This window comes from Macaca thibetana, chromosome 9 (genome assembly GCF_024542745.1).
Source record: "Macaca thibetana thibetana isolate TM-01 chromosome 9, ASM2454274v1, whole genome shotgun sequence".
NCBI classification, from domain to species: Eukaryota; Metazoa; Chordata; class Mammalia; order Primates; family Cercopithecidae; genus Macaca; species Macaca thibetana.
In genome coordinates this window covers 64,627,091-64,645,493 of record NC_065586.1, presented here as the reverse complement: position 1 = coordinate 64,645,493, position 18,403 = coordinate 64,627,091, and the positions used below count along the sequence as shown (strand labels likewise).

The window sequence follows — 18,403 nt, the reverse complement described above, 5'->3', positions numbered from 1 at the left end:
TCCTGTTGGAAGTTGGGGCTATTGTGAGTGGTGCTGATATGAACATTCTAGTGCACATCATTTGGTGAACACATGTACAGTGCACAATTCTTTTGGGTCTATGCATAGGAGTGGAATGTGGGGGTCACAGGTGTGGTCTCCTTTAGTAGGTATTACTCAAGGGTTTTCCAAAGTAGTTGTGCTATTTTACATTCCCAATAGTAGTATATAAAGTTTCAGTTACTCCACATTCTTGCCCAAACTTGGTATCAACAGTGTTTTTAATTTTAACCATTCCGGTAGGTGTAATATTGGTTTCTCATTGTGGTTTAAATTTGATGGCTTATGAGGTTGAGCATGTTTTATATGCTTTTTGGCCATTTGGATGTTCATTTGTTTTTTCCTCTCCATTCCTCCCTCCTCCCTCCCTTTCTTTCTTTCTCTTTTTTTTTTTTTTTTGAGCCCGCCACCACGCCCGGCCCCTCCCTCCCTTTCTTCCTTCCCTTTTTTGTCTCGCTTCATTTCTTTCACCCATTGTCCTATTGGTCTGCCAGCTTTTTTCTTAATTAAAAAAAAAAATTTGGCCGGGCGCGGTGGCTCAAGCCTGTAATCCCAGCACTTTGGGAGGCCGAGACGGGCGGATCACGAGGTCAGGAGATCGAGACCATCCTGGCTAACACGGTGAAACCCCGTCTCTACTAAAAAATACAAAAAACTAGCCGGGCGAGGTGGCGGGCGCCTGTGGTCCCAGCTACTCAGGAGGCTGAGGCAGGAGAATGGCGTAAACCCGGGAGGCGGAGCTTGCAGTGAGCTGAGATCCGGCCACTGCACTCCAGCCTGGGCGACAGAGCGAGACTCCGTCTCAAAAAAAAAAAAAATTATTTTACTTCAAGTTCTGGGATACATGTACAGAATGTGCAGGTTTGTTACATAGGTAAATGTGTGCCATGGTGGTTTGCTGCACTTAGCAACCCGTCACCTAGGTATTAAGCCCTGCATGCATTTTTCATTTTAATTTGTAGGAATTCTCTTTATACTCTACCTGTGACTTATCTTTTCACCCTCCTCCATTACTCACCTCTTTTTTTTTTTTTTTTTTAAGAGACAGAGTCTCACCCTGTCACCCAGGCTGGAGTGCCGTGGCACACTCATGGCTCACTGCAGCCTCAACCTCCCAGGCTCAAATGATCCTCCTGCCTCAGCCTCCCAAGTATCTGGGACCACAGGTGTGCACCACCACACCCAGCTAATTTTTCATTTTTGGTAGAGACAAGGTCTTGCTAAGTTGCTCAGGCTGTTCTCTAACTCCTGACCTCAAGTGATACCCCCCACCTTGGCCTTCCAAAGTGCTGGAATTACAGCATGAGTCACCACACCCGGTCCCATGTTTTTACTCTCTTATTGATGAAAAAATTCTTAATTTTACTATCACCCAGTGTATCAATCATTTTCTTTTGGGATAGTGCTTTGTTTGTCTTATTGAAGAAATTTTTACCTGCCCCCTAAGGAGCCTTAAAAATCTCCATATGCCTATAAAGCCCCACTGTTCCAATGTCTATTTTGTGCTAGAAAATAAACGAGGCACTGTCCCAGAGGCGATGCCTATCTTGTGGGAAAACTGTCTTCATCATCATTTGCCAAGTCAGGAGATGATCGGGATGAGGACAATTTCTATGACTCCCGGTGTCTGGAACTCTTCCTGCATTAGAGAGAGTGGGCCTGATGCCGTTGTGGGCCAGGTGGGTGCCCATCCCAGTCCCACCTGCCCACAGGGACAGGGCATGAGGAATGGAGAAGGTGTGGTGTCCTTGGGCAAAGCCAGGCCAGAGATGTGGTTCTGCAAACAGAATGAGGGTACAGATGAGTCTGCCTGCCTCGCCATGGGGCTCCAGGGGCTGCAGGAGGTGGGAGAGAAGCAGGTAGAGGAGGGATCCAGCGGGAAGAAGAGCAGAGCATTCTCCCTGGGAAGGGAAAAAGAAAGACGTACCTTACGTTTAACAGCTCAGTGTTCCGGGGACCAGAGGTGAGGTCGCAGCTGCTGGTTCCCACACCTCCTGTCTCTGGCGTGAGTTGTTGAGATGTCAGAATTGGTGAAAAGTTTGAGATTGTACCAGCTGGTCCAGGAAAGGTAATGGGGGAGCTACAAAGCTTGTAGAAGGGCAGTCAGGGCTGTCCTGTGCATAGGGGCTCCAGGGCACGTGAGCCACGCTGGGGCAGTGGTTAGGGCCAGGCCTCTTAGGAGTGACCCAGACCAGCCTTTTCTTTCTCATTCTCTCACGCTCTGAATTCAAAAGCTTAAACATGCCACGAAATGTCCACCCACTAAAAAGAAAGTATTTGCCTCCCGGGCTCAGAAATGATATTAAGGAAATTGCACATCTACTGACTGTGACAGAAAGCAAATCAGTGGCTCCTTGAGATGGGATAGGGTGGGAGGGGCTGCAGGGAGGGATTCCAAAGAAGCATGAGGAAGCTTTGGGAGTCGTGATGCTCCTGATCTTGACTATGGTCATGGTTTTGCAGGTATGTACGTGTGTCAAAATTGATCAAATTTTTTTTTTTTTTTGAGATGGAATTTCGCTCTTGTTGCCCAGGCTGGAGTGTAGTGGCACAATCTTGGCTCATTGCAATCTCCACCTCCCGGGTTCAAGTGATTCTCCTGCCTCCTCCTCCAGAGTAGCTGGGATTACAGGCACCCACCACTACTCCTGGCTAATTTTTTGTATTTTTAGTGGAAATGGGGTTTCACCATGTTGGTCAGGTGGGTCTCGAACTCCCGACCTCAGGTGATCCACCCACCTCAGTCTCCCAAAGTGCTGGGATTACAGGCGTGAGCCACCACACCGAGCCTTGTTCTCTTGTGTGTTAGTTACTCCTCCGTGAGGCTGCTAAACATCCTCCCAGCACACACACACCCACAGACACACACCTGCACGCCCTCACGCAGTTTGCAAGGCAGTGGTTCAAGTTACACTTTAATCCCTCAAGCGTGCTCATCTCACTCTCCAAACCTGCCCTCTTGCAAGGTCCATGGTTCTTCTAAGTGTTCTGGTCACAAGGCAGCTGGATCAACACTCAGAGGTACAGAGCAGGGCAGAGTGTGGTTCCTGCATCTGTCTCGCCCCCACGTTCTTTACACACAGAGACCTCCCCGGGAGCTGTGACTTGAACTTCACAATCTGCAGGGCCCACCCAGGAGCCGTGTCCTCCTCACAGGCAATGGGATCTCCTCTTCTCTCCACCTGTGTGGGAAGATTGGAAACAAAACGTAGAGAAAGTGGGAGGTAAAACACTAAGGGGATGGATCACACCTGAGCGACACCAGGACCGAGGGAAACACTGAGGGGATGGATGGACCACACCTGAGGGTCACCAGGACAGAAGGAGACACTGAGGGTATGGATAGGCCACACCTGAGCGACCCCAGGACCGAGGGAAACACTGAGGGGCTGGATGGGCCACACCTAAGTGTACCAAGGACGGAGGTAAACACTAAGGGTATGGATGGACCACACCTGAGGGTCCCCAGACAGAGTGAAGGACGGCTGTTGTTGGGATGATAATTCCACATCTTTAGAGAACAAGAATTCCAGGTAGTTCTCTTGTCTCCAAACAGTGTGGTTATGAACTAGCTCTCACTCCAGGAGGCTTTAAGGCTCCATATAATATATGTAGTAATAAAGAAAAACAGGCCAGGTGCCACAGCTCACACCTGCAGTCCCAGCACTTTGGGAGGCCAAGGTGGGAGGACCACTGAGGCCAGGAGTCTGAAACCAGCCTGGGCAACGTAACAAGAGCCCATTTCTATAAATAATTTCAAAAATGTAAAAAGAAAAAAAAACAAAAAACAAATAGTGGTAACTGTCACAACTAACACATTGGTACAAACAAAAATTTACACCAAGATGAAAAAAGTCAAGTTTTTTTTTTTTTTTTTTAACCAAAACAATACTTCAGTCTAGGAAGAGGTGCTTCCTCTCCGGAAGCAGCTGAAGCCCTGAGCTGCTGTCCACAGGCGGATGGACTCTGCAGGAGCCCCTAGTGGGCCTCAGCTACTCCACGTCAGCTCCTTTCTTGTCCCTCTGCTGGTCCACGGGGGCCGCTGCAGTTGGCCAGGTCTCCTGGGAGTCAGAGGGGGCCATGGGTTCCACCCCAGGGCCCACCTCATCAGCACAGTGCTCTCACCATCTGAGCACCAGCCCAGAGGAAAAGGAGAAAGAAAGGGTGATGCTGATCCCCCAAGCAAAATGGAAACACCTCCACCTCCCACCCTCAAAAGCACCCAACAATGGACCCTGGGCACTGAGGGCCTCATAGGGAGTTGTTTGCACCATGATAAAATCTACAAAGTTCCCATGGCACGTGAGTGGGTGCTTCATCAACACAGGAATGTCCGGCTGCCCCAAGGAAGGCTCCAGTAATGTTGAGATCTTTGAATAGGAGCAAGGGATCAAGGCTGATGGTCTCTCTGAGGGCCTCAGTTTCCATCCATGTGGTCAAGCTCCCCTTTGGGAATCTGGGTTATGGTTCCTGAGATGGGGGCAAGAGGCATCCACTGACAGCTGTATTTACAAAAATCCATCAAGGTGACAATGCTTGTGAAAGTCAAAGCAGCACAGTAACTCACTGGAAAAGTGAAAGCTTCTTATCATCACACCCATAGAGATAATGGGGGTAGGGTAGGGGGGCAATCCGAGAAAGCATGTGTGTGGTCTGTGCACTCACAGCCGCCCCTCTCCTCTGCTCTCTGGCTCCTGATTTGCATAGTGAGAGGCAGACACCAGGCTTGAATCAGGAGGGACAGCGCCTTGTCCCAGTAAGTTTGGGTCTTGAGACAATGAGTAGCAAGGGTGTAGAGAGAAAGGGATTTGTCGACAAAGTTAACTGACTTTGATTCTTGAGTTTGATAGGGAGAGTTTGAATAACAAGGGACACCGATACTAACACGTGTTAAATAGACAAACTGCTTCTAATATTTGATAGGCATAAATGTCGCATTTATTTATACTTCTAAGCAAAGTCAAGTCTCTTTCTCAGTTGCTCATTTTCAGAGAGTGAGAAAGCCCAAGATCTTCTCATGGCCTCTTCCCCTTCCTTGGGTTATGGACACCAGGGCTCTGGGGACTGCAGAGCTGGGTAGGTCTCCTCGGAGTCACAGGGGACCGTGGAGGAGAGCAGAGGAGAGAATGCTGTTCTTGGCTGTGATCAGGTGGCTGTCATATCCCTGCTCCTACATTCAGTGGGGAGTGACCTTCGGAAAATTATGTAACTCTCTGTCTCAGTTTTCTCATCTGAAAAATGGAGCTGATGGTAATAATCCTCATCCAGGAGAATGGTATGTGTTGATCATCCTCGTGGCATTCTTCTAAAGAGCTTCACAGCACTCTATTGTATGGGCATTAAATCATTTGTTTATTGTATACAATCTCAGCTCACTGCAACCTCCGCCTCCTGAGTTCAAGTGACTCTCCTGCCTCAGCCCCCCCGAGTAGCTGGGATTACAGGCGCCTGCCATCACGCCCGGCTAATTTTTGGATTTTTAGTAGAGACAGGGTTTCACCATGTTGGCCAGGCTGGTCTTGAACCTCTATCCTCGGGTGATCCGCCCACCTCAGTCTCCCAAAGTGCTGGGATTACAGGCGTGAGCCACCATGCCAGGCCCATAGACCTAAATGTAAAATACATTTATTGAATGCCATGAAACCAGCAGCTTTGCTGTCACCACCAGAAGGTGATGACATGATTTGGAGAATTTTCAAATAGGGATATTGATGCAAACAAACAGGAAGGACCAGTAGCTCTGCTAGTCTCCTCAGAGACCAGAACCTGCCCAAACCACCCAACATCCCTGACTGATGATGGTGCCTGAGCGCATGTGAGGAGAAGACACAGCAAGAGGAGATGCCTGTGGAAAGCAGATGGCCTGAGCTCTGTGTGCACGCCCTAGTCCACAGGTAGATCCATCAGCAACAGTGGAAGCCTCACCGACTCCAGGTGTTAGTGTACAAATTCAGACAACTGTTGGCAGAATACCGTGCATGCAGATAAAGGAGTGGTTTCTAGGAAGCCATGCATAAGAACATAAACAAAAAATGAGCAGAGATGGTTGTGGCTACACACTGCTGACAGAATTTACAAATTTAGTACTGGGGGGTTACAAACAAATGAACAAAACAGTAACAACAATTCCAGGAGAAAAGAATCAGAATCCAGAGTTGAACAGTCTATAACCTAAGTATCCAGTGTTCAATGATAAGTTACAAGATGAAAAGAAACAGGAAAATGTGGTAGGAAACCAGTTAATAGAAACTGTCTTTAAGTGTCCCTAGACATCACACTTAGCAAACAAAGACTTCAAAGCAGTTACTGCATGTTAAAAGAACTAAAAAAGGGCTGGGCACAGTGGCTCGTGCCTGTGATCCCAGCACTTTGTGAGGCCGAGGCAGGCAGATCACCTGAGGTCAGGAATTCAAGACCAGCCTGACCAACATGGAGAAACCCTGTCTCTACTAAAAATACAAAATTAGCCGGGCGTGGTGGCGCATGCCTGTAATCCTAGCTACTCGGGAGGCTGAGGCAGGAGAATCGCTTGAACCTGGGAGGCAGAGGTTGCAGTGAGCCAAGATCACGCCATTTCACTCCAGCCTGGGCAACAAGAGCAAAACTCTGTCTCAAAAAAAAAAAAAAAAAGAGGCCGGGCATGGTGGCTCAAGCCTGAAATTCCAGCATTTTGGGAGGCCGAGATGGGAGGATCATGAGGTCAGGAGATCGAGACCATCCTGGCGAACACGGTGAAACCCTGTCTCTACTAAAAAATACAAAAAACTAGCTGGGCGAGGTGGCGGGCGCCTGTGGTCCCAGCTACTTGGGTGGCTGAGGCAGGAGGATGGCATAAACCTGGGAGGCGGAGCTTGCAGTGAGCTGAGATCCGGCCACTGCACTCCAGCCTGGGCGACAGAGCGAGACTCCGTCTCAAAAAAAAAAAAGAGGAAGAAAGAAAAATAAAAAGAAAAATGACTTATGAAACATCAAGCACAACATATGTAGAATGAGAGTCTCAGAAAGAAAGGGGAAAGAATTATTTATAGAAATAATGGTTGAAAACTTACCAAATTTAATATGAAACATTAATCTATAGAGTCAATGTTTACTTTTAGTAAAATAAGAACCAAGATATCCACTCCTACACACATTGCGTCAAACTATGAAAAGATAAAGAGTAAATATTGAAAGCTGTCAGACAAAAACTTCTCTTCATGTACAAGAGCACCATGATAAAATTAACCACTGATTTCTGATCAGAAACAATGGTGAGACCTGGCACGGTGGCTCACGCCTGTAATCCCAGCACTTTGAGAGGCCAAGGTGGGTGGAATACCTGAGGTCAGGAATTTGAGACCAGCTTGGCCAACATGATGAAATCCCGTCTATACTAAAAATACAAAAATTAGCTGGGCATGTTGTTGTGTGCCTGTAATCCCAGCTACTCGGAGGCTAAGGCCAGAGAACTGCTTGAACCTGGGAGGCAGAGGTTGCAGTGGACTGAGATCATGCCACTGCACTCCAGCCTGGGCAACAAACAGAGGGAGACTCTGTCTCAGAAAGAAAGAAAGAGAGAGAGAGAGAGAGAGGGAGGGAAGGAAAAAAGGAAGGAAGGAAGGAAGGAAGGAAAGGTGGGAAGGCAATAGGATGGTATAGACAAAGAATGAAAGAAAAAAAATTGTCAACTAAAAATGCCCTGTCCAGCAGATCTATCTGTTAAAAATTAAAATATTCCCAGATAAACAATGTAGAGGACTATGTGCTCGCAAACAAGACGTTCCCGATAAGTCCTGCTCTTGCAAACGAAGCAGGGCGTTCCTTCCCTGCAAACAGGGAGGACAAAGGAGCCAGCTGCAAACAGCAGACCCTGGGGGCTGGTTTATGTGTAAACATCTTGAAAATCCAGAAAGTCAGGGAAAGATCAGAAAAACAACAATGTGTCTTGTGACTTGGCAACATTCCACAAACGACTGTATAAAATAAAGCAGAGCGTGTTGTTCGGGGCGGCCACCATGTTTATCTCGTCCTGTGTTGCCTTGTGTGTTCATTCCTTTGTTTAGGAAACACGCGGACCCCAACAAACAAAGACAGAAAATTTGCTGCCAGCAGTCCTACCATATAAGAAATACTACAAGAAAGCTTTTGAACTGAAAGAAAGGCTTGATTCTTCTATTTGAAAATACTGAATTGATTTGTCACAGGGTATGTGTGTATATGTGTGTGTGTGTATGCCGAAAATTCCAAAACTTCTCATGCACTTTAACTTTTATTGATTTTAGAAGCAAAAATATTGCAAATATATAAAAATATCATTGGAAGGTTTAATAAGTTCAATTTTTATACTTTTGTAGTCCTATGAATTTTAATAATAAAGAATTGATTTAATTTTTGATTAAGTCTAGCTGAAGATAGTAAAGATTAATTGAAACAAAAATTATAAAAATTTTATTCAGGCCAGACGCGGTGGCTCATGCCTATAATCCCAGCACTTTGGGAGGACAAGGTGGGTGGATCACGAGGTCGGGGATCAAGATCATCCTGGCTAACACGGTGAAACCCCGTCTCTATTTTAAAAATTACAAAAAATTAGCCGGGCGTGGTGGCAGGCGCCTGTAGTCCCAGCTACTTGGGAGGCTGAGTCAGGAGAATGGCGTGAACCTGGGAGGCGGAGCCTGCAATGAGCTGAGATCATGCCACTGCACGCCAGCCTGGGCGTCAGAGCGAGACTCTGTCTCAAAAAAAAAAAAAAAGATTTATTCAAAACTAGCAATGATAAGCAAGTATAAAAAATAAGCTTTGAGTTGATGCAAGGTAAGAACATATTATGTGGGAAAGTTAGAATTTCAGGCAGAGGAGACCCTAGAGCAATAATCCCTGGAAATAACAAATTTCAGGGACAAATCCAGATCCTCAAAAACTGTGAAATTGAGGGAGCCTGAGCAGATCTCCAAGGAACCAGGTACCATCTGTGTGCCAGGGTGACAGGATGGAAAACAGACCAGGTCTGTCTCTGACAGGTTGAGCAGGTGGAGTGGGAAGGAGGGATGTAGAAGGCCAGGAGGGTGAAGGGAATTGCAGGGGTGGGTGGTGGTGGGTGGGGCTGGACCTCAGTCTCCTCCTCCTACTGCCCACCCCACCCACCCTTAGGAGCCCTTTGTGAGGGGGAGGCCCCAGCTCTGTGATGTGGGCCTGGGCCCCAATAAATAGTCCCAGAGGGGACACCCAGGGCTCAGGCCCACTGTTCAAGAACTGAACAGTGTTCTTTTTTTTTTTTTTTTTTTTTGAGACGGAGTCTCGCTCTGTCACCCAGGCTGGAGTGCTGTGGCCGGATCTCAGCTCACTGCAAGCTCCGCCTCCCGGGTTCCCGCCATTCTCCTGCCTCAGCCTCCCGAGTAGCCGGGACTACAGGCGCCCGCCACCTCGCCCGGCTAGTTTTTTTTTGTATTTTTTAGTAGAGACGGGGTTTCACCATGTTAGCCAGGATGGTCTCGATCTCCTGACCTCGTGATCCACCCGTCTCGGCCTCCCAAAGTGCTGAGATTACAGGCTTGAGCCACCGCGCCCGGCTGAACAGTGTTCTTGACACAGAGCTGTGCTGGAGCCCCATTCCCGAGATCATCCATTTCATCCTCTTCGTTGCGTTTAGCCTGATGTTCCTGATCATCTTACGCCCCTACTTTACCCCCAGGGAGCCATCCTCAGGGCCTCCCAGAGAGGAGAACAGCAAGAATGTAAGGAGCCCTCAGCCCACACCCAGCAGAGAATGATTCTGTTTTTCCTGCTCTCTTTTCCACTTTTCCAAATCAACCAGAGGTGCTCCTGTGATGGGAAATCTCATCATCCCTCTAGGGACAGCAGGGCAGGCAGGGATTGGAGTGGGCCTAGGATTTCCATCCCCAGCTCCCAGACCATCTGTGGGGGTGCACGGGAGGCATCACAGCAAAAACAAACCCCGGGACTCAGCGGCGAGGACCCGGTCATGAGAGGGGTGAGGTCGTTGTGGGAGGACAGGCCCTGAGCCCGGGCTCATCAGCCGCCTTCCCGGGCAGGTACCTCGGGTCCCAGCCTCTGTGTGTGGTGCTCTGGGGCTGTGCTGAGCCCGAGAGCCCTTACCTGAGACTGGAGTCGCCTCTGGCCTCCTCGGAAGCAGAATCCTCCCTGCCAGCTCAGAGGCACCTGCAGACCCAAGTGTGTGTGTTTCACAAGCAGTGGAACAGGGACTGAGGACGCCCAGGGTGGGCCTCACATAGAAAACCCCTCCGTGCTTTTCAAAGAAGGAAACCAGAAAAGGTTATTATGCACTTCAGAAACGAGTGAAAGGAAAGAGAAGTACACAGGGCTCCGTGAGCTGAGTGGAGAAAGTGTGTCATTCACGAGCACTGTGGGTCCGCAGCTGTGGGGACAGGAGACTGAGACCTGGCCTGCACCCTCACTCTTTCTTGTCTCTCAGGATCGAGCTGAAGTGGGGGAATGGATAAGGATCAGAAATAGGTATATCACTTCGAAAGGTAAGGCTCTGAGGGTCCCCGAAGCCCCAGAGATCACAGCTTCACCTGTTCCTAGGAACAAGCACCAAGTCTCCTAGAAAGTCTTTTGCAGAAGCCTGATGGGGAAGCTCCTGCTAGGGCAATTGGAACCCGGGATCCATCTCCGATTCCCTGCCGGGATGAAGTCATGGGGTCCAGGGAGTGGGTATTGCCCAGGAGGGGACTATGTGGGGAAGGGGACCAGTGACTGCGTGGACCTGCAGGAGGGGCTCCAGGGCCATGTGGGCAGCTGTATAACATGGCTGAGTCTTCTTTGAGACTGCCCCTGTCCTCTCTCCTCAGGAGGTGGTCGTGACTCCCATGAAGGGGTGTGTCTGTGTCGGGAAGCACTTTGTAAATTACAAAGTGCTGCCCTCTGGGCACCTAGCTATCACTTTTGGGGCCATGTGACCTTGGACAGGGATGCTGGGGCTCCAGAGTCTAATCCCCGATCCTGGGGTCTCCCTTAATGACACACGCATTCAGGCTCCTGTAAGTCCCAGTTCCCTCCCTCACCACCATAACCCATCTCCTGCTTTCCAGATTACAAAAGGCTCTTGAAACAACTGGAGAAACTTGAGGAAGTTTTCCTGTTGGCAAAGTGAGGCTCTTTCCCATTTTCTCCCATGTCCTCCTTCCTACCAGGGCCTAGGATGCCACCCCAGGGCCTGGGGCTGATCTGGGAGGGGCGATCACAGCCGTGATGTCACTAAAGCCCTGGGGCAGGGGTAGGCAGAGCTTTGTGAAGTCAGCATGGGGGACCCTGAAGGGGCCTGGGCCGCAGGTGCCCAGTGCTCCTGGCTGCAGCCTGTGCCTCCTGTGTCCTGCAGGCGCCTGAGGAAGCTACCTGGTGAGGGCAGCTTCCATTGCCTTCTAAACCGAGACCGCCTGAGGAAGTCGTTCAAACGAGGCCCTTGGAGAGTTCGCTGGCCTGGTGGGTGGTGTGGGAAAGCTTCTCCCACCAGGTTGTCCCCACAGGCTCCCCCGGCTCCTCTGGCCTCCAAGCCATCATCAGTCCCAAAGACCTCCATAGGGTCCCCTGGGTCTCTGTCATCCCTGTGCTCCTCCCAGCTACCAGTGTCTTCGTGTCCCCTGAAGCAATCTTTATACAAGTCATACGCAAGCTCCCTAACAGCGAACCCGGGCACCTCTGTAAAATCCTTGGAGGCTCTTTCATCCCTGAGCTCCTCCCAGCCACCAGAGCCTTTGCATTCCCTGGAGTGTCCTTCACACAAGACACATGGGCGCTCCCCTCCCCGACGATACGGAATCCTGGCTGCGTGTCCTGGTCCAACTCCACCCAGGCTAGTTCTCAAACTGACGCCACAATATGCCCAATGTGTGACACCCCTGAGCTGTGTAGCTGGTGGGTGTCTTCTAGCCCTCGAGTGATCCAAGGCATTGGTTGCTGCAGTGATCCCAGGCCTCTCCTGGAGGCAGGAGGCTGCTAGAGCCTGGTGCCTCTGCACCTCCTCACAGTACCCATTCAAGCACCCTAATATTCCCAACCACCTACCAAAGGCTTCCTTCTAGGGAGATGCCACATGCAGGCAGGTAGAGGCAGCGGCCCTACTTCCCTCAGCCTGCACGAGACAATGCTGCTAGATGTACAAGACACCAAAATCCCAGACACTCCCATGGACGCCACATCCAACATCCACAAACAATTGGGAATCTCCTGAGGACAACTTGGAGGCGCATCCCCTCCCTGATCCGGGCACCCCACAGATGCCAGAAATGCATGCTCTAATGCATTGGAAGAGGAACCTGCAGAGACGCTGGCTGTGTCTAGACTAAGAGTGGGCCTGTCCTGGTGCACACAATAAAGTGTTCAAGGCAGTTTATTAAAAGAAAAAATGCACACAATAAAGTGTTCAAGGCAGTTTATTAAAGTAAAAGAGAAAATACGACCTCTGTGTTAGTTTCCTGTGGCTGCTGTAACAAGCTACCACAGGCCTGGGGGTTCACAGCAACAGAAACTTATTCCCTCACAGTCCCGGGGGCCAGAAGACAGAAATCAAGGCCTGGAGAAGGCAGGGCCATGCTCCCTCCTGAGGCTCTCGGGGAGGAGCCTCCTGGCCTCTTCCGGCCTCCGGCGGCTGCCCTGGCGTTCCTGCCGCTGTGGCTGCATCTCCAAGACCTGCTCCGTCTTTCACAGGGCCTTGTTGCTTGTGCAGCTCTGGGTCGAAGCTCCCTTGGACTCTCTCTTCTAGGGCATTTAGGGCCTGCCTGGATGACTCAGGATACGCTCCTCCTCTCAGGGTTTCTCTCTAATCACGTCTTTTGCCATTCCAGCTGATGCTCGCGGGCTCCAGGGCTCAGACACGGGTGTATCTGTGGAGCCATGATCGGCCTACCATAACCTCCAAGTCATTCGAAAGAGGAAGGGGAATACGAAAACTGAGTCTCCCTACTAGAAGTTAGGAAAGGAGACATAAAATAGAAGTTCAGAAAAGCCAGAACAAAAAATTAAGTGGTAGAAATAATTCTCATAGATCAATAAAAACAAGAACCGTAAATGTACACAACAGAGCCTGTCCAATTGGAAACAAAATCTAGCCAGACATTGCTTACAAAGGTCATGGTGAAGCGGTGAAGCGGTGAAGCGTAGAAAGGTAGAAGGCAAGAGGGTGTGGAATATGAAGTGTGAATGCAGATGGGAAGAAAGCCAGGGTGGCTGGGTCAATACCCAACTTAGACTTAAAGACACAGGGACCCCAGGAATGGAGACAGCGAATTCCAGGTGATGAGGCAGACACAGCCTGTAAGGGTGAGAGTAAGAGCAGGTGACCAGCTTTGTAGAGGAAAAGGTACTTCCCTGAAGACTGTGGGGCCCATTCCAGCCTGGCTCTGGGAGGACAGCTCCGACCCATCCTCCCATGAATGGGGTGGCCCTGGCCCAGACTAGGGACAGTGCAGGGTGGTCCGGAGGGGCCTGCTATGATCATGAAGTTGGGAACTGCCTAAACCGTCTTCACGGAGCCTTTGTGTCCAGGGGGAAATCCAGGCACATGGAATACAATTTGCAGGCCATGGTTGCTGAGGACAAGGCTGGGTCAGCACTAGGCTGGTTTTCAGTAGATGGCAGCGAAGCCCTGGAGAAGCCTGGGGAGGGCAGAAATGCACAAGAAGGGGAGGAGGCCGGAGCCTGGCTGGTCCTGGTTGTCAGGGGCTTGGGGGGACCCTGCTCCTTTCTCTGAGAGCCCTGAGGCCTCAACTGGAGGACAGGAGGTGGATGTGCTGGTCCCTGAGGCCCGGGCAGCATGAACTGCGTGTGGAGCCAGGATTCGTCTGAGCCCTCACAGGCCTGGCCTTTCCCTGCCAGGGAGGTGCCATTTTCGCCCCCAGCAGCCTCCATCCCCGGATCCTGAGCCCTCAGGGACCCTGTCGAGGAAGCAGGAATCAAAGACCCAAAAATGTGGTTGGGCGTGATGGCGAGTGCCTGTAGTCCCAACTACTCGAGAGGCTGAGGCAGGAGAATCACTTGAACACGGGAGGTGGAGGTTGAGGCGACACTGCACTCCAGCCTCGCGACAGAGCAAGACTCCGTCTCAAAAAAAAAAAAAAAAGAAAAGAAAGAAAGAAAGAAAAAAAATTAGCCGGGCGTGGTGGGGCGGTAATCCCAGCTACTCGGGCAGCTGAGGTGGCAGAACCACTTGAACCCGGCAGGCGGAGGCTGCAGTGAGCCTCTCGAGATCGCGCCACTGCCCTCCAGACTGGGCAACAAGAAAGACTCCGTCTCAAAAAAAAAAAAAAAAAAAAAAAAAAAAGATGTTAGCCGACAGTACGTTTTGAACATTTGATTTTGCTGAAGACAGTGAGTGACCTGGCCTGGCTGAAGCCTTAGGAGGTGGGTACCCAGAAAGTTCAAAACTGACCGCCTGTGCTGTCGGCCTGAAGGAGACGCGCGGCGTGAACCGGAGGGGGCGTGCTCCGTTCCCCCGCCAGGTCGCCGACCGGCAGACCCTTCTCCTCAGCGGGCGGCCGGACACTGTGGGGACGCCTTTGTTTCCGCCGCTCACGGTGTCTGAATCCACAATTTGTTTACGTGGTTATGGAGCCGGACTTGGGCATCGGAAGGGCGGTCTCTTTCAGCACAACAGTGGGGCTCCAGGAAGGCGGAGAGACGCGGGGATCCCAGCTGGAAGGGCGGACCGCGCTGCCTGGCGGTGGCGGGGGAGGGGGTGGAACCCCATACCCGGGCTCTAACCAAGAGGCCCTTTTCTTAAGTCTCTGCAGCTTGGAGTGTACCACCCGAGCAGGTCCCAGAGGCAGCCGATGCTGTGTATCACTCAGAACTTTAAAGTTTGTTTGTTTTGCGACAGGGTCTCCCCACTTTGCCTAGGTTGGAGTTCAGGGGCGCTATCTCAGCTCACTGCATCCTCCACCTCCTGAACTCAGGCGATCCTCCCACCTTAGCCTCCTGAGTAGCTGGAACTACATGTGCCACCAGGCCTGGCTAATATTTTAATTTTATTTATTTTTTTTTTTTGAGACTGAAGTCTCGCTCTTGTTGCCCAGGCTGGAGTGCAGTGGAGCGATCTCGGCTCACCGCAACGTCTGCCTTTTGAGTTCAAGCAATTCTCCTGCCTCAGCCTCCCTAGTAGCTGAGATTACAGGTGTGCGCCACTGCACCTGGCTAATTTTTTGTATTTTTAGTAGAGGCGGTGTTTCACTATGTTGGCCAGGCTGGTCTTGAACTCCCGGCCTCAGGTAATTTGCCTGCCTTGGCCTCCCAAAGTGCTAGGATTACAGGCGTGAGCCACTGCGCCCAGCATGTTTTTAAATTTTTGTAGAGATGGGGCCTCAATATGTTGCCCAGCCTGGTCTCGGACTCCTGACCTCAGGTGATGTGCCTGCCTCGGCCTCTTAAAGTACTGGGATTATAGGCGTGAGCCACCACACGGAACCTAGATCATTTTTTCTCAACTTTTTTTTCATGATCGCCATCTTAAAGATCTTTTCTAGATGTTTTTTCCTAGTTCCCCACCACATGACATTTTAATAACATAGATATACCGTAACGTATATCTTTTTATGTCCTGTGGCCCTTTGGAAGGCAACAAACCATTATGTTACCTAAGATTTATTTCCTTCCCCTCACAGCCTCGCCATCCCACTACCCCCATGCACTCATACCACAATTTATTCCATACTTCATTAGAGATTAAGTTGAGATTAAAGCTTCCCTATTTCATGCTGCCATGAACAATCTTGTAATTAAATCAGTGCAAAAGTGGGAATGGAATGTATGCTTTAACGAAATGTATGTATTTATACTGCAAATAGCCCTGAGCGAGAAAGGGTGTACCAATTTACACTTCAACCACAATGTGCCTCAATGACATCTCCCTGCATCCTTTCCAGCTCTCTTAATTACTCTTTTAAATGATCATTAATTGAAAATTAGTTGCAAAGGCTTTGCATTATTTTATTTAATTTGCATTTATTTGGTTACCACTCAAAGGGACACTTCTCAAGCCTATGGATCATCTGCATATTTTCTTTTTATTTTATTTATTTATTTTTTTGAGACAGAATTTCACTCATGTTGCCCAGGCTGGAGTGCAATGGCACAATCTCGGCTCAACACAACCTCTGCCTCCCGGGTTCAAGCGATTCTCTTGCCTCAGCCTCCTGAGTAGCTGGGATTACAGGCATGCGCCACCGTGCCCGGCTAATTTTGTATTTTTAGTAGAGATGGGGTTTCTCCATGTGGGTCAGGCTGGTCTCGAACTCCCCACCTCAGGTGATCTACCCACCTCGGTCTCCTAAAGTGCTGGGATTACAGGGGTGAGCCACCGCGCCCAGGTTTTTTTTTTTTCTTTTTGAGAGGGAGTTTTGCTCTTGTTGTCTAGGCTGGAGTGCAACGGCATGATCTCAGCTCACCACAACCTCCGCCTCCCAGGTTCAAGCAATTCTCCTGCCTCGGCCTCCCAAGTAGCTGGGATTACAGGCATATGCCACCACACCCGGTTAATTTTTTGTATTTTTAGAAGAGACAGGGTTTCTCTATGTTGGTCAGGCTGGTCTTGAACTCCTGACCTCAGGTAATCCACCCGCCTTGGCCTCCCAAAGTGCTGCGATTACAGGCATGAGCCCAGTCATCTGCATATTTTCTTTTGCAAATCTCAGGGTTCTGTTTTTTTATTTGTTTTGTTTTGAGACAGAGTCTCGTTCTGTCACCCAGGCTCGAGTGCAGATGCATGATCTGGGCTTACTGCAACCTCCGCTTCCCAGGTTCAAGTGATTCTCCTGCCTCAGCCTCCAATTAGCTGGGATTACAGGCACGTACCACCAAGCCCAGCTATTTTTTGTATTTTTTTAGTAGAGATGGGATCTCACCATGTTGGCCAAGCTGGTCTCCAACTCTTGACGTCAGGTGATCCACCCACCTTGGCCTCCCAAAGTGCTGGGATTACAGGTATAGCTACTGCCCCTGGCTTTTTTTTTTTTTTTTTTTTTTTTTGAGATGGAGTCTTGCTGTGTCACCCAGGCTGGAGTGCAGTGGCACAATCTGGGCTCACTGCAAGCTCCACCTCCCAGGTTCATGCCTCAGCCTCCTGCCTCAGCCTCGTGAGTAGCTGGGACTTACAGGCGCCCACCACCACGCCCAGCTAATTTTTTGTATTTTTAGTAGAGGCAGGGTTTCTCTATGTTGGTCAAGCTGGTCTTGAACTCCCGACCTCAGGTGATCTGCCTGCCTCGGCCTCCCAAAGTGCTGGAATTACAGGCATGAGCCACCACACCTGGTCCAGAGTTGTGTTTCTTGAGGGCTGTTTGGTGAGCGGTGGTTTGGGGATCCTAGCCGACTAGGGGGTCAATCATGGCAGTGTTTAGCTGCTGTGAACCTACCTGGAGCAAATTAATTACTCTAACCTCTCTCTGTAAAATTCGTAAAGTGGGGTAAATAATAGTACTCATCTCCCATTGGGTTGTTTTGAGAATTAGCTGAAATACCAGTAAGCATTTTATTTATTTATTTATTTTGAGATGGAGTCTGGCTCTGTCACCCAGGTTGGAGTGCAATGGCATGTCGGCTCACTGCAACCTCTGCCTCCCCGGTTCCAGCGATTCTACTGCCTCAGCCTCCCGAGTAGCTGGGATTACAGGCACCCACCACCACACCTGGCCAATTTTTGCATTTTAGTAGACACAGGGTTTCACCATGTTGGCCAGGTTTTTTTTTTTTTGTTTTTGTTTTTTTTTTGAGATAGAGTCTCGCTCTGCTGCCCAGGCTGGAGTGCAGCAGCGCAATCTTGGCTCACTGCAACCTCCACCTCCCAGGTTCAAGCGATTCTCTTGCCTCAGCCTCCCAAGTAGCTGGGATTACAGGCACCCGCCAGCACGCCTGACTGATTTTTGTATTTTTAGTAGAGATGGGGTTTCACTATGTTGACCGGCTGGTTTTGAACTCCCAACATCAGCTGATCCACCCACCTCGGCCTCCCGAAGTGCTGGGATTACAGGTGTAAAACACTGCACCCAGCCTACTTCACATTATTAAGAAATCTATGAAAATATCATTTTAATGGCTGTAACATGTCATCACACAAAATAATTGGAGTATAACAGTTTCCATCAAATCTTAAAATATCATCAATTTTAAGTCCCACCATTATTTTCTGTACTACTAAGAACAAATTCTGGCCTGGCATGGTGGCTCTATGCCTGTAATCCCAGCACTTTGGGAGGCCAGGGCAGTCAGATCACCTGAGTTCAGGAGTTCCAGACCAGCCTGGCCAACCTGTCTCTATTAAAAATACAAAGATTAGCCTGGTGTGGTGGCATGTGCCTATAGTCCCAGCCACTTGTTGGGAGGCTGAGGCAGGAGGATCACCTGAGTCTGGGCAGGG

At 49.8% G+C, this 18,403-nt stretch overlaps 3 protein-coding genes and 1 pseudogene across 4 annotated transcripts in view; 3 read left to right on the top strand and 1 right to left on the bottom strand.

Moving 5' to 3' along the window:
* The window catches only part of DDX21 (DExD-box helicase 21), a 156,966-nt gene that overhangs the window by 17,593 nt on the left and 120,970 nt on the right, over positions 1–18,403 (top strand). The window lies entirely within an intron of this gene.
* The window catches only part of DDX50 (DExD-box helicase 50), a 140,446-nt gene that overhangs the window by 40,519 nt on the left and 81,524 nt on the right, over positions 1–18,403 (top strand). The window lies entirely within an intron of this gene.
* LOC126962261 (uncharacterized) lies at positions 556–3,550 on the bottom strand (annotated as a pseudogene).
* LOC126963180 (uncharacterized protein C5orf60-like) lies at positions 9,305–12,443 on the top strand. 2 transcript variants are annotated; one of them, XM_050805258.1, is made up of 5 exons: positions 9,305–9,752; positions 10,472–10,529; positions 11,091–11,148; positions 11,378–11,397; positions 12,081–12,443. In XM_050805258.1, exons 1-5 carry the CDS (start codon positions 9,672–9,674, stop codon positions 12,227–12,229), a joined length of 366 nt encoding a protein of 121 aa, XP_050661215.1. In that variant the 5' UTR covers positions 9,305–9,671; the 3' UTR covers positions 12,230–12,443. The 2 variants fall into 2 exon arrangements, with proteins under 2 accessions (XP_050661215.1, XP_050661216.1); XM_050805259.1 differs by having other exon boundaries at positions 11,378–11,512.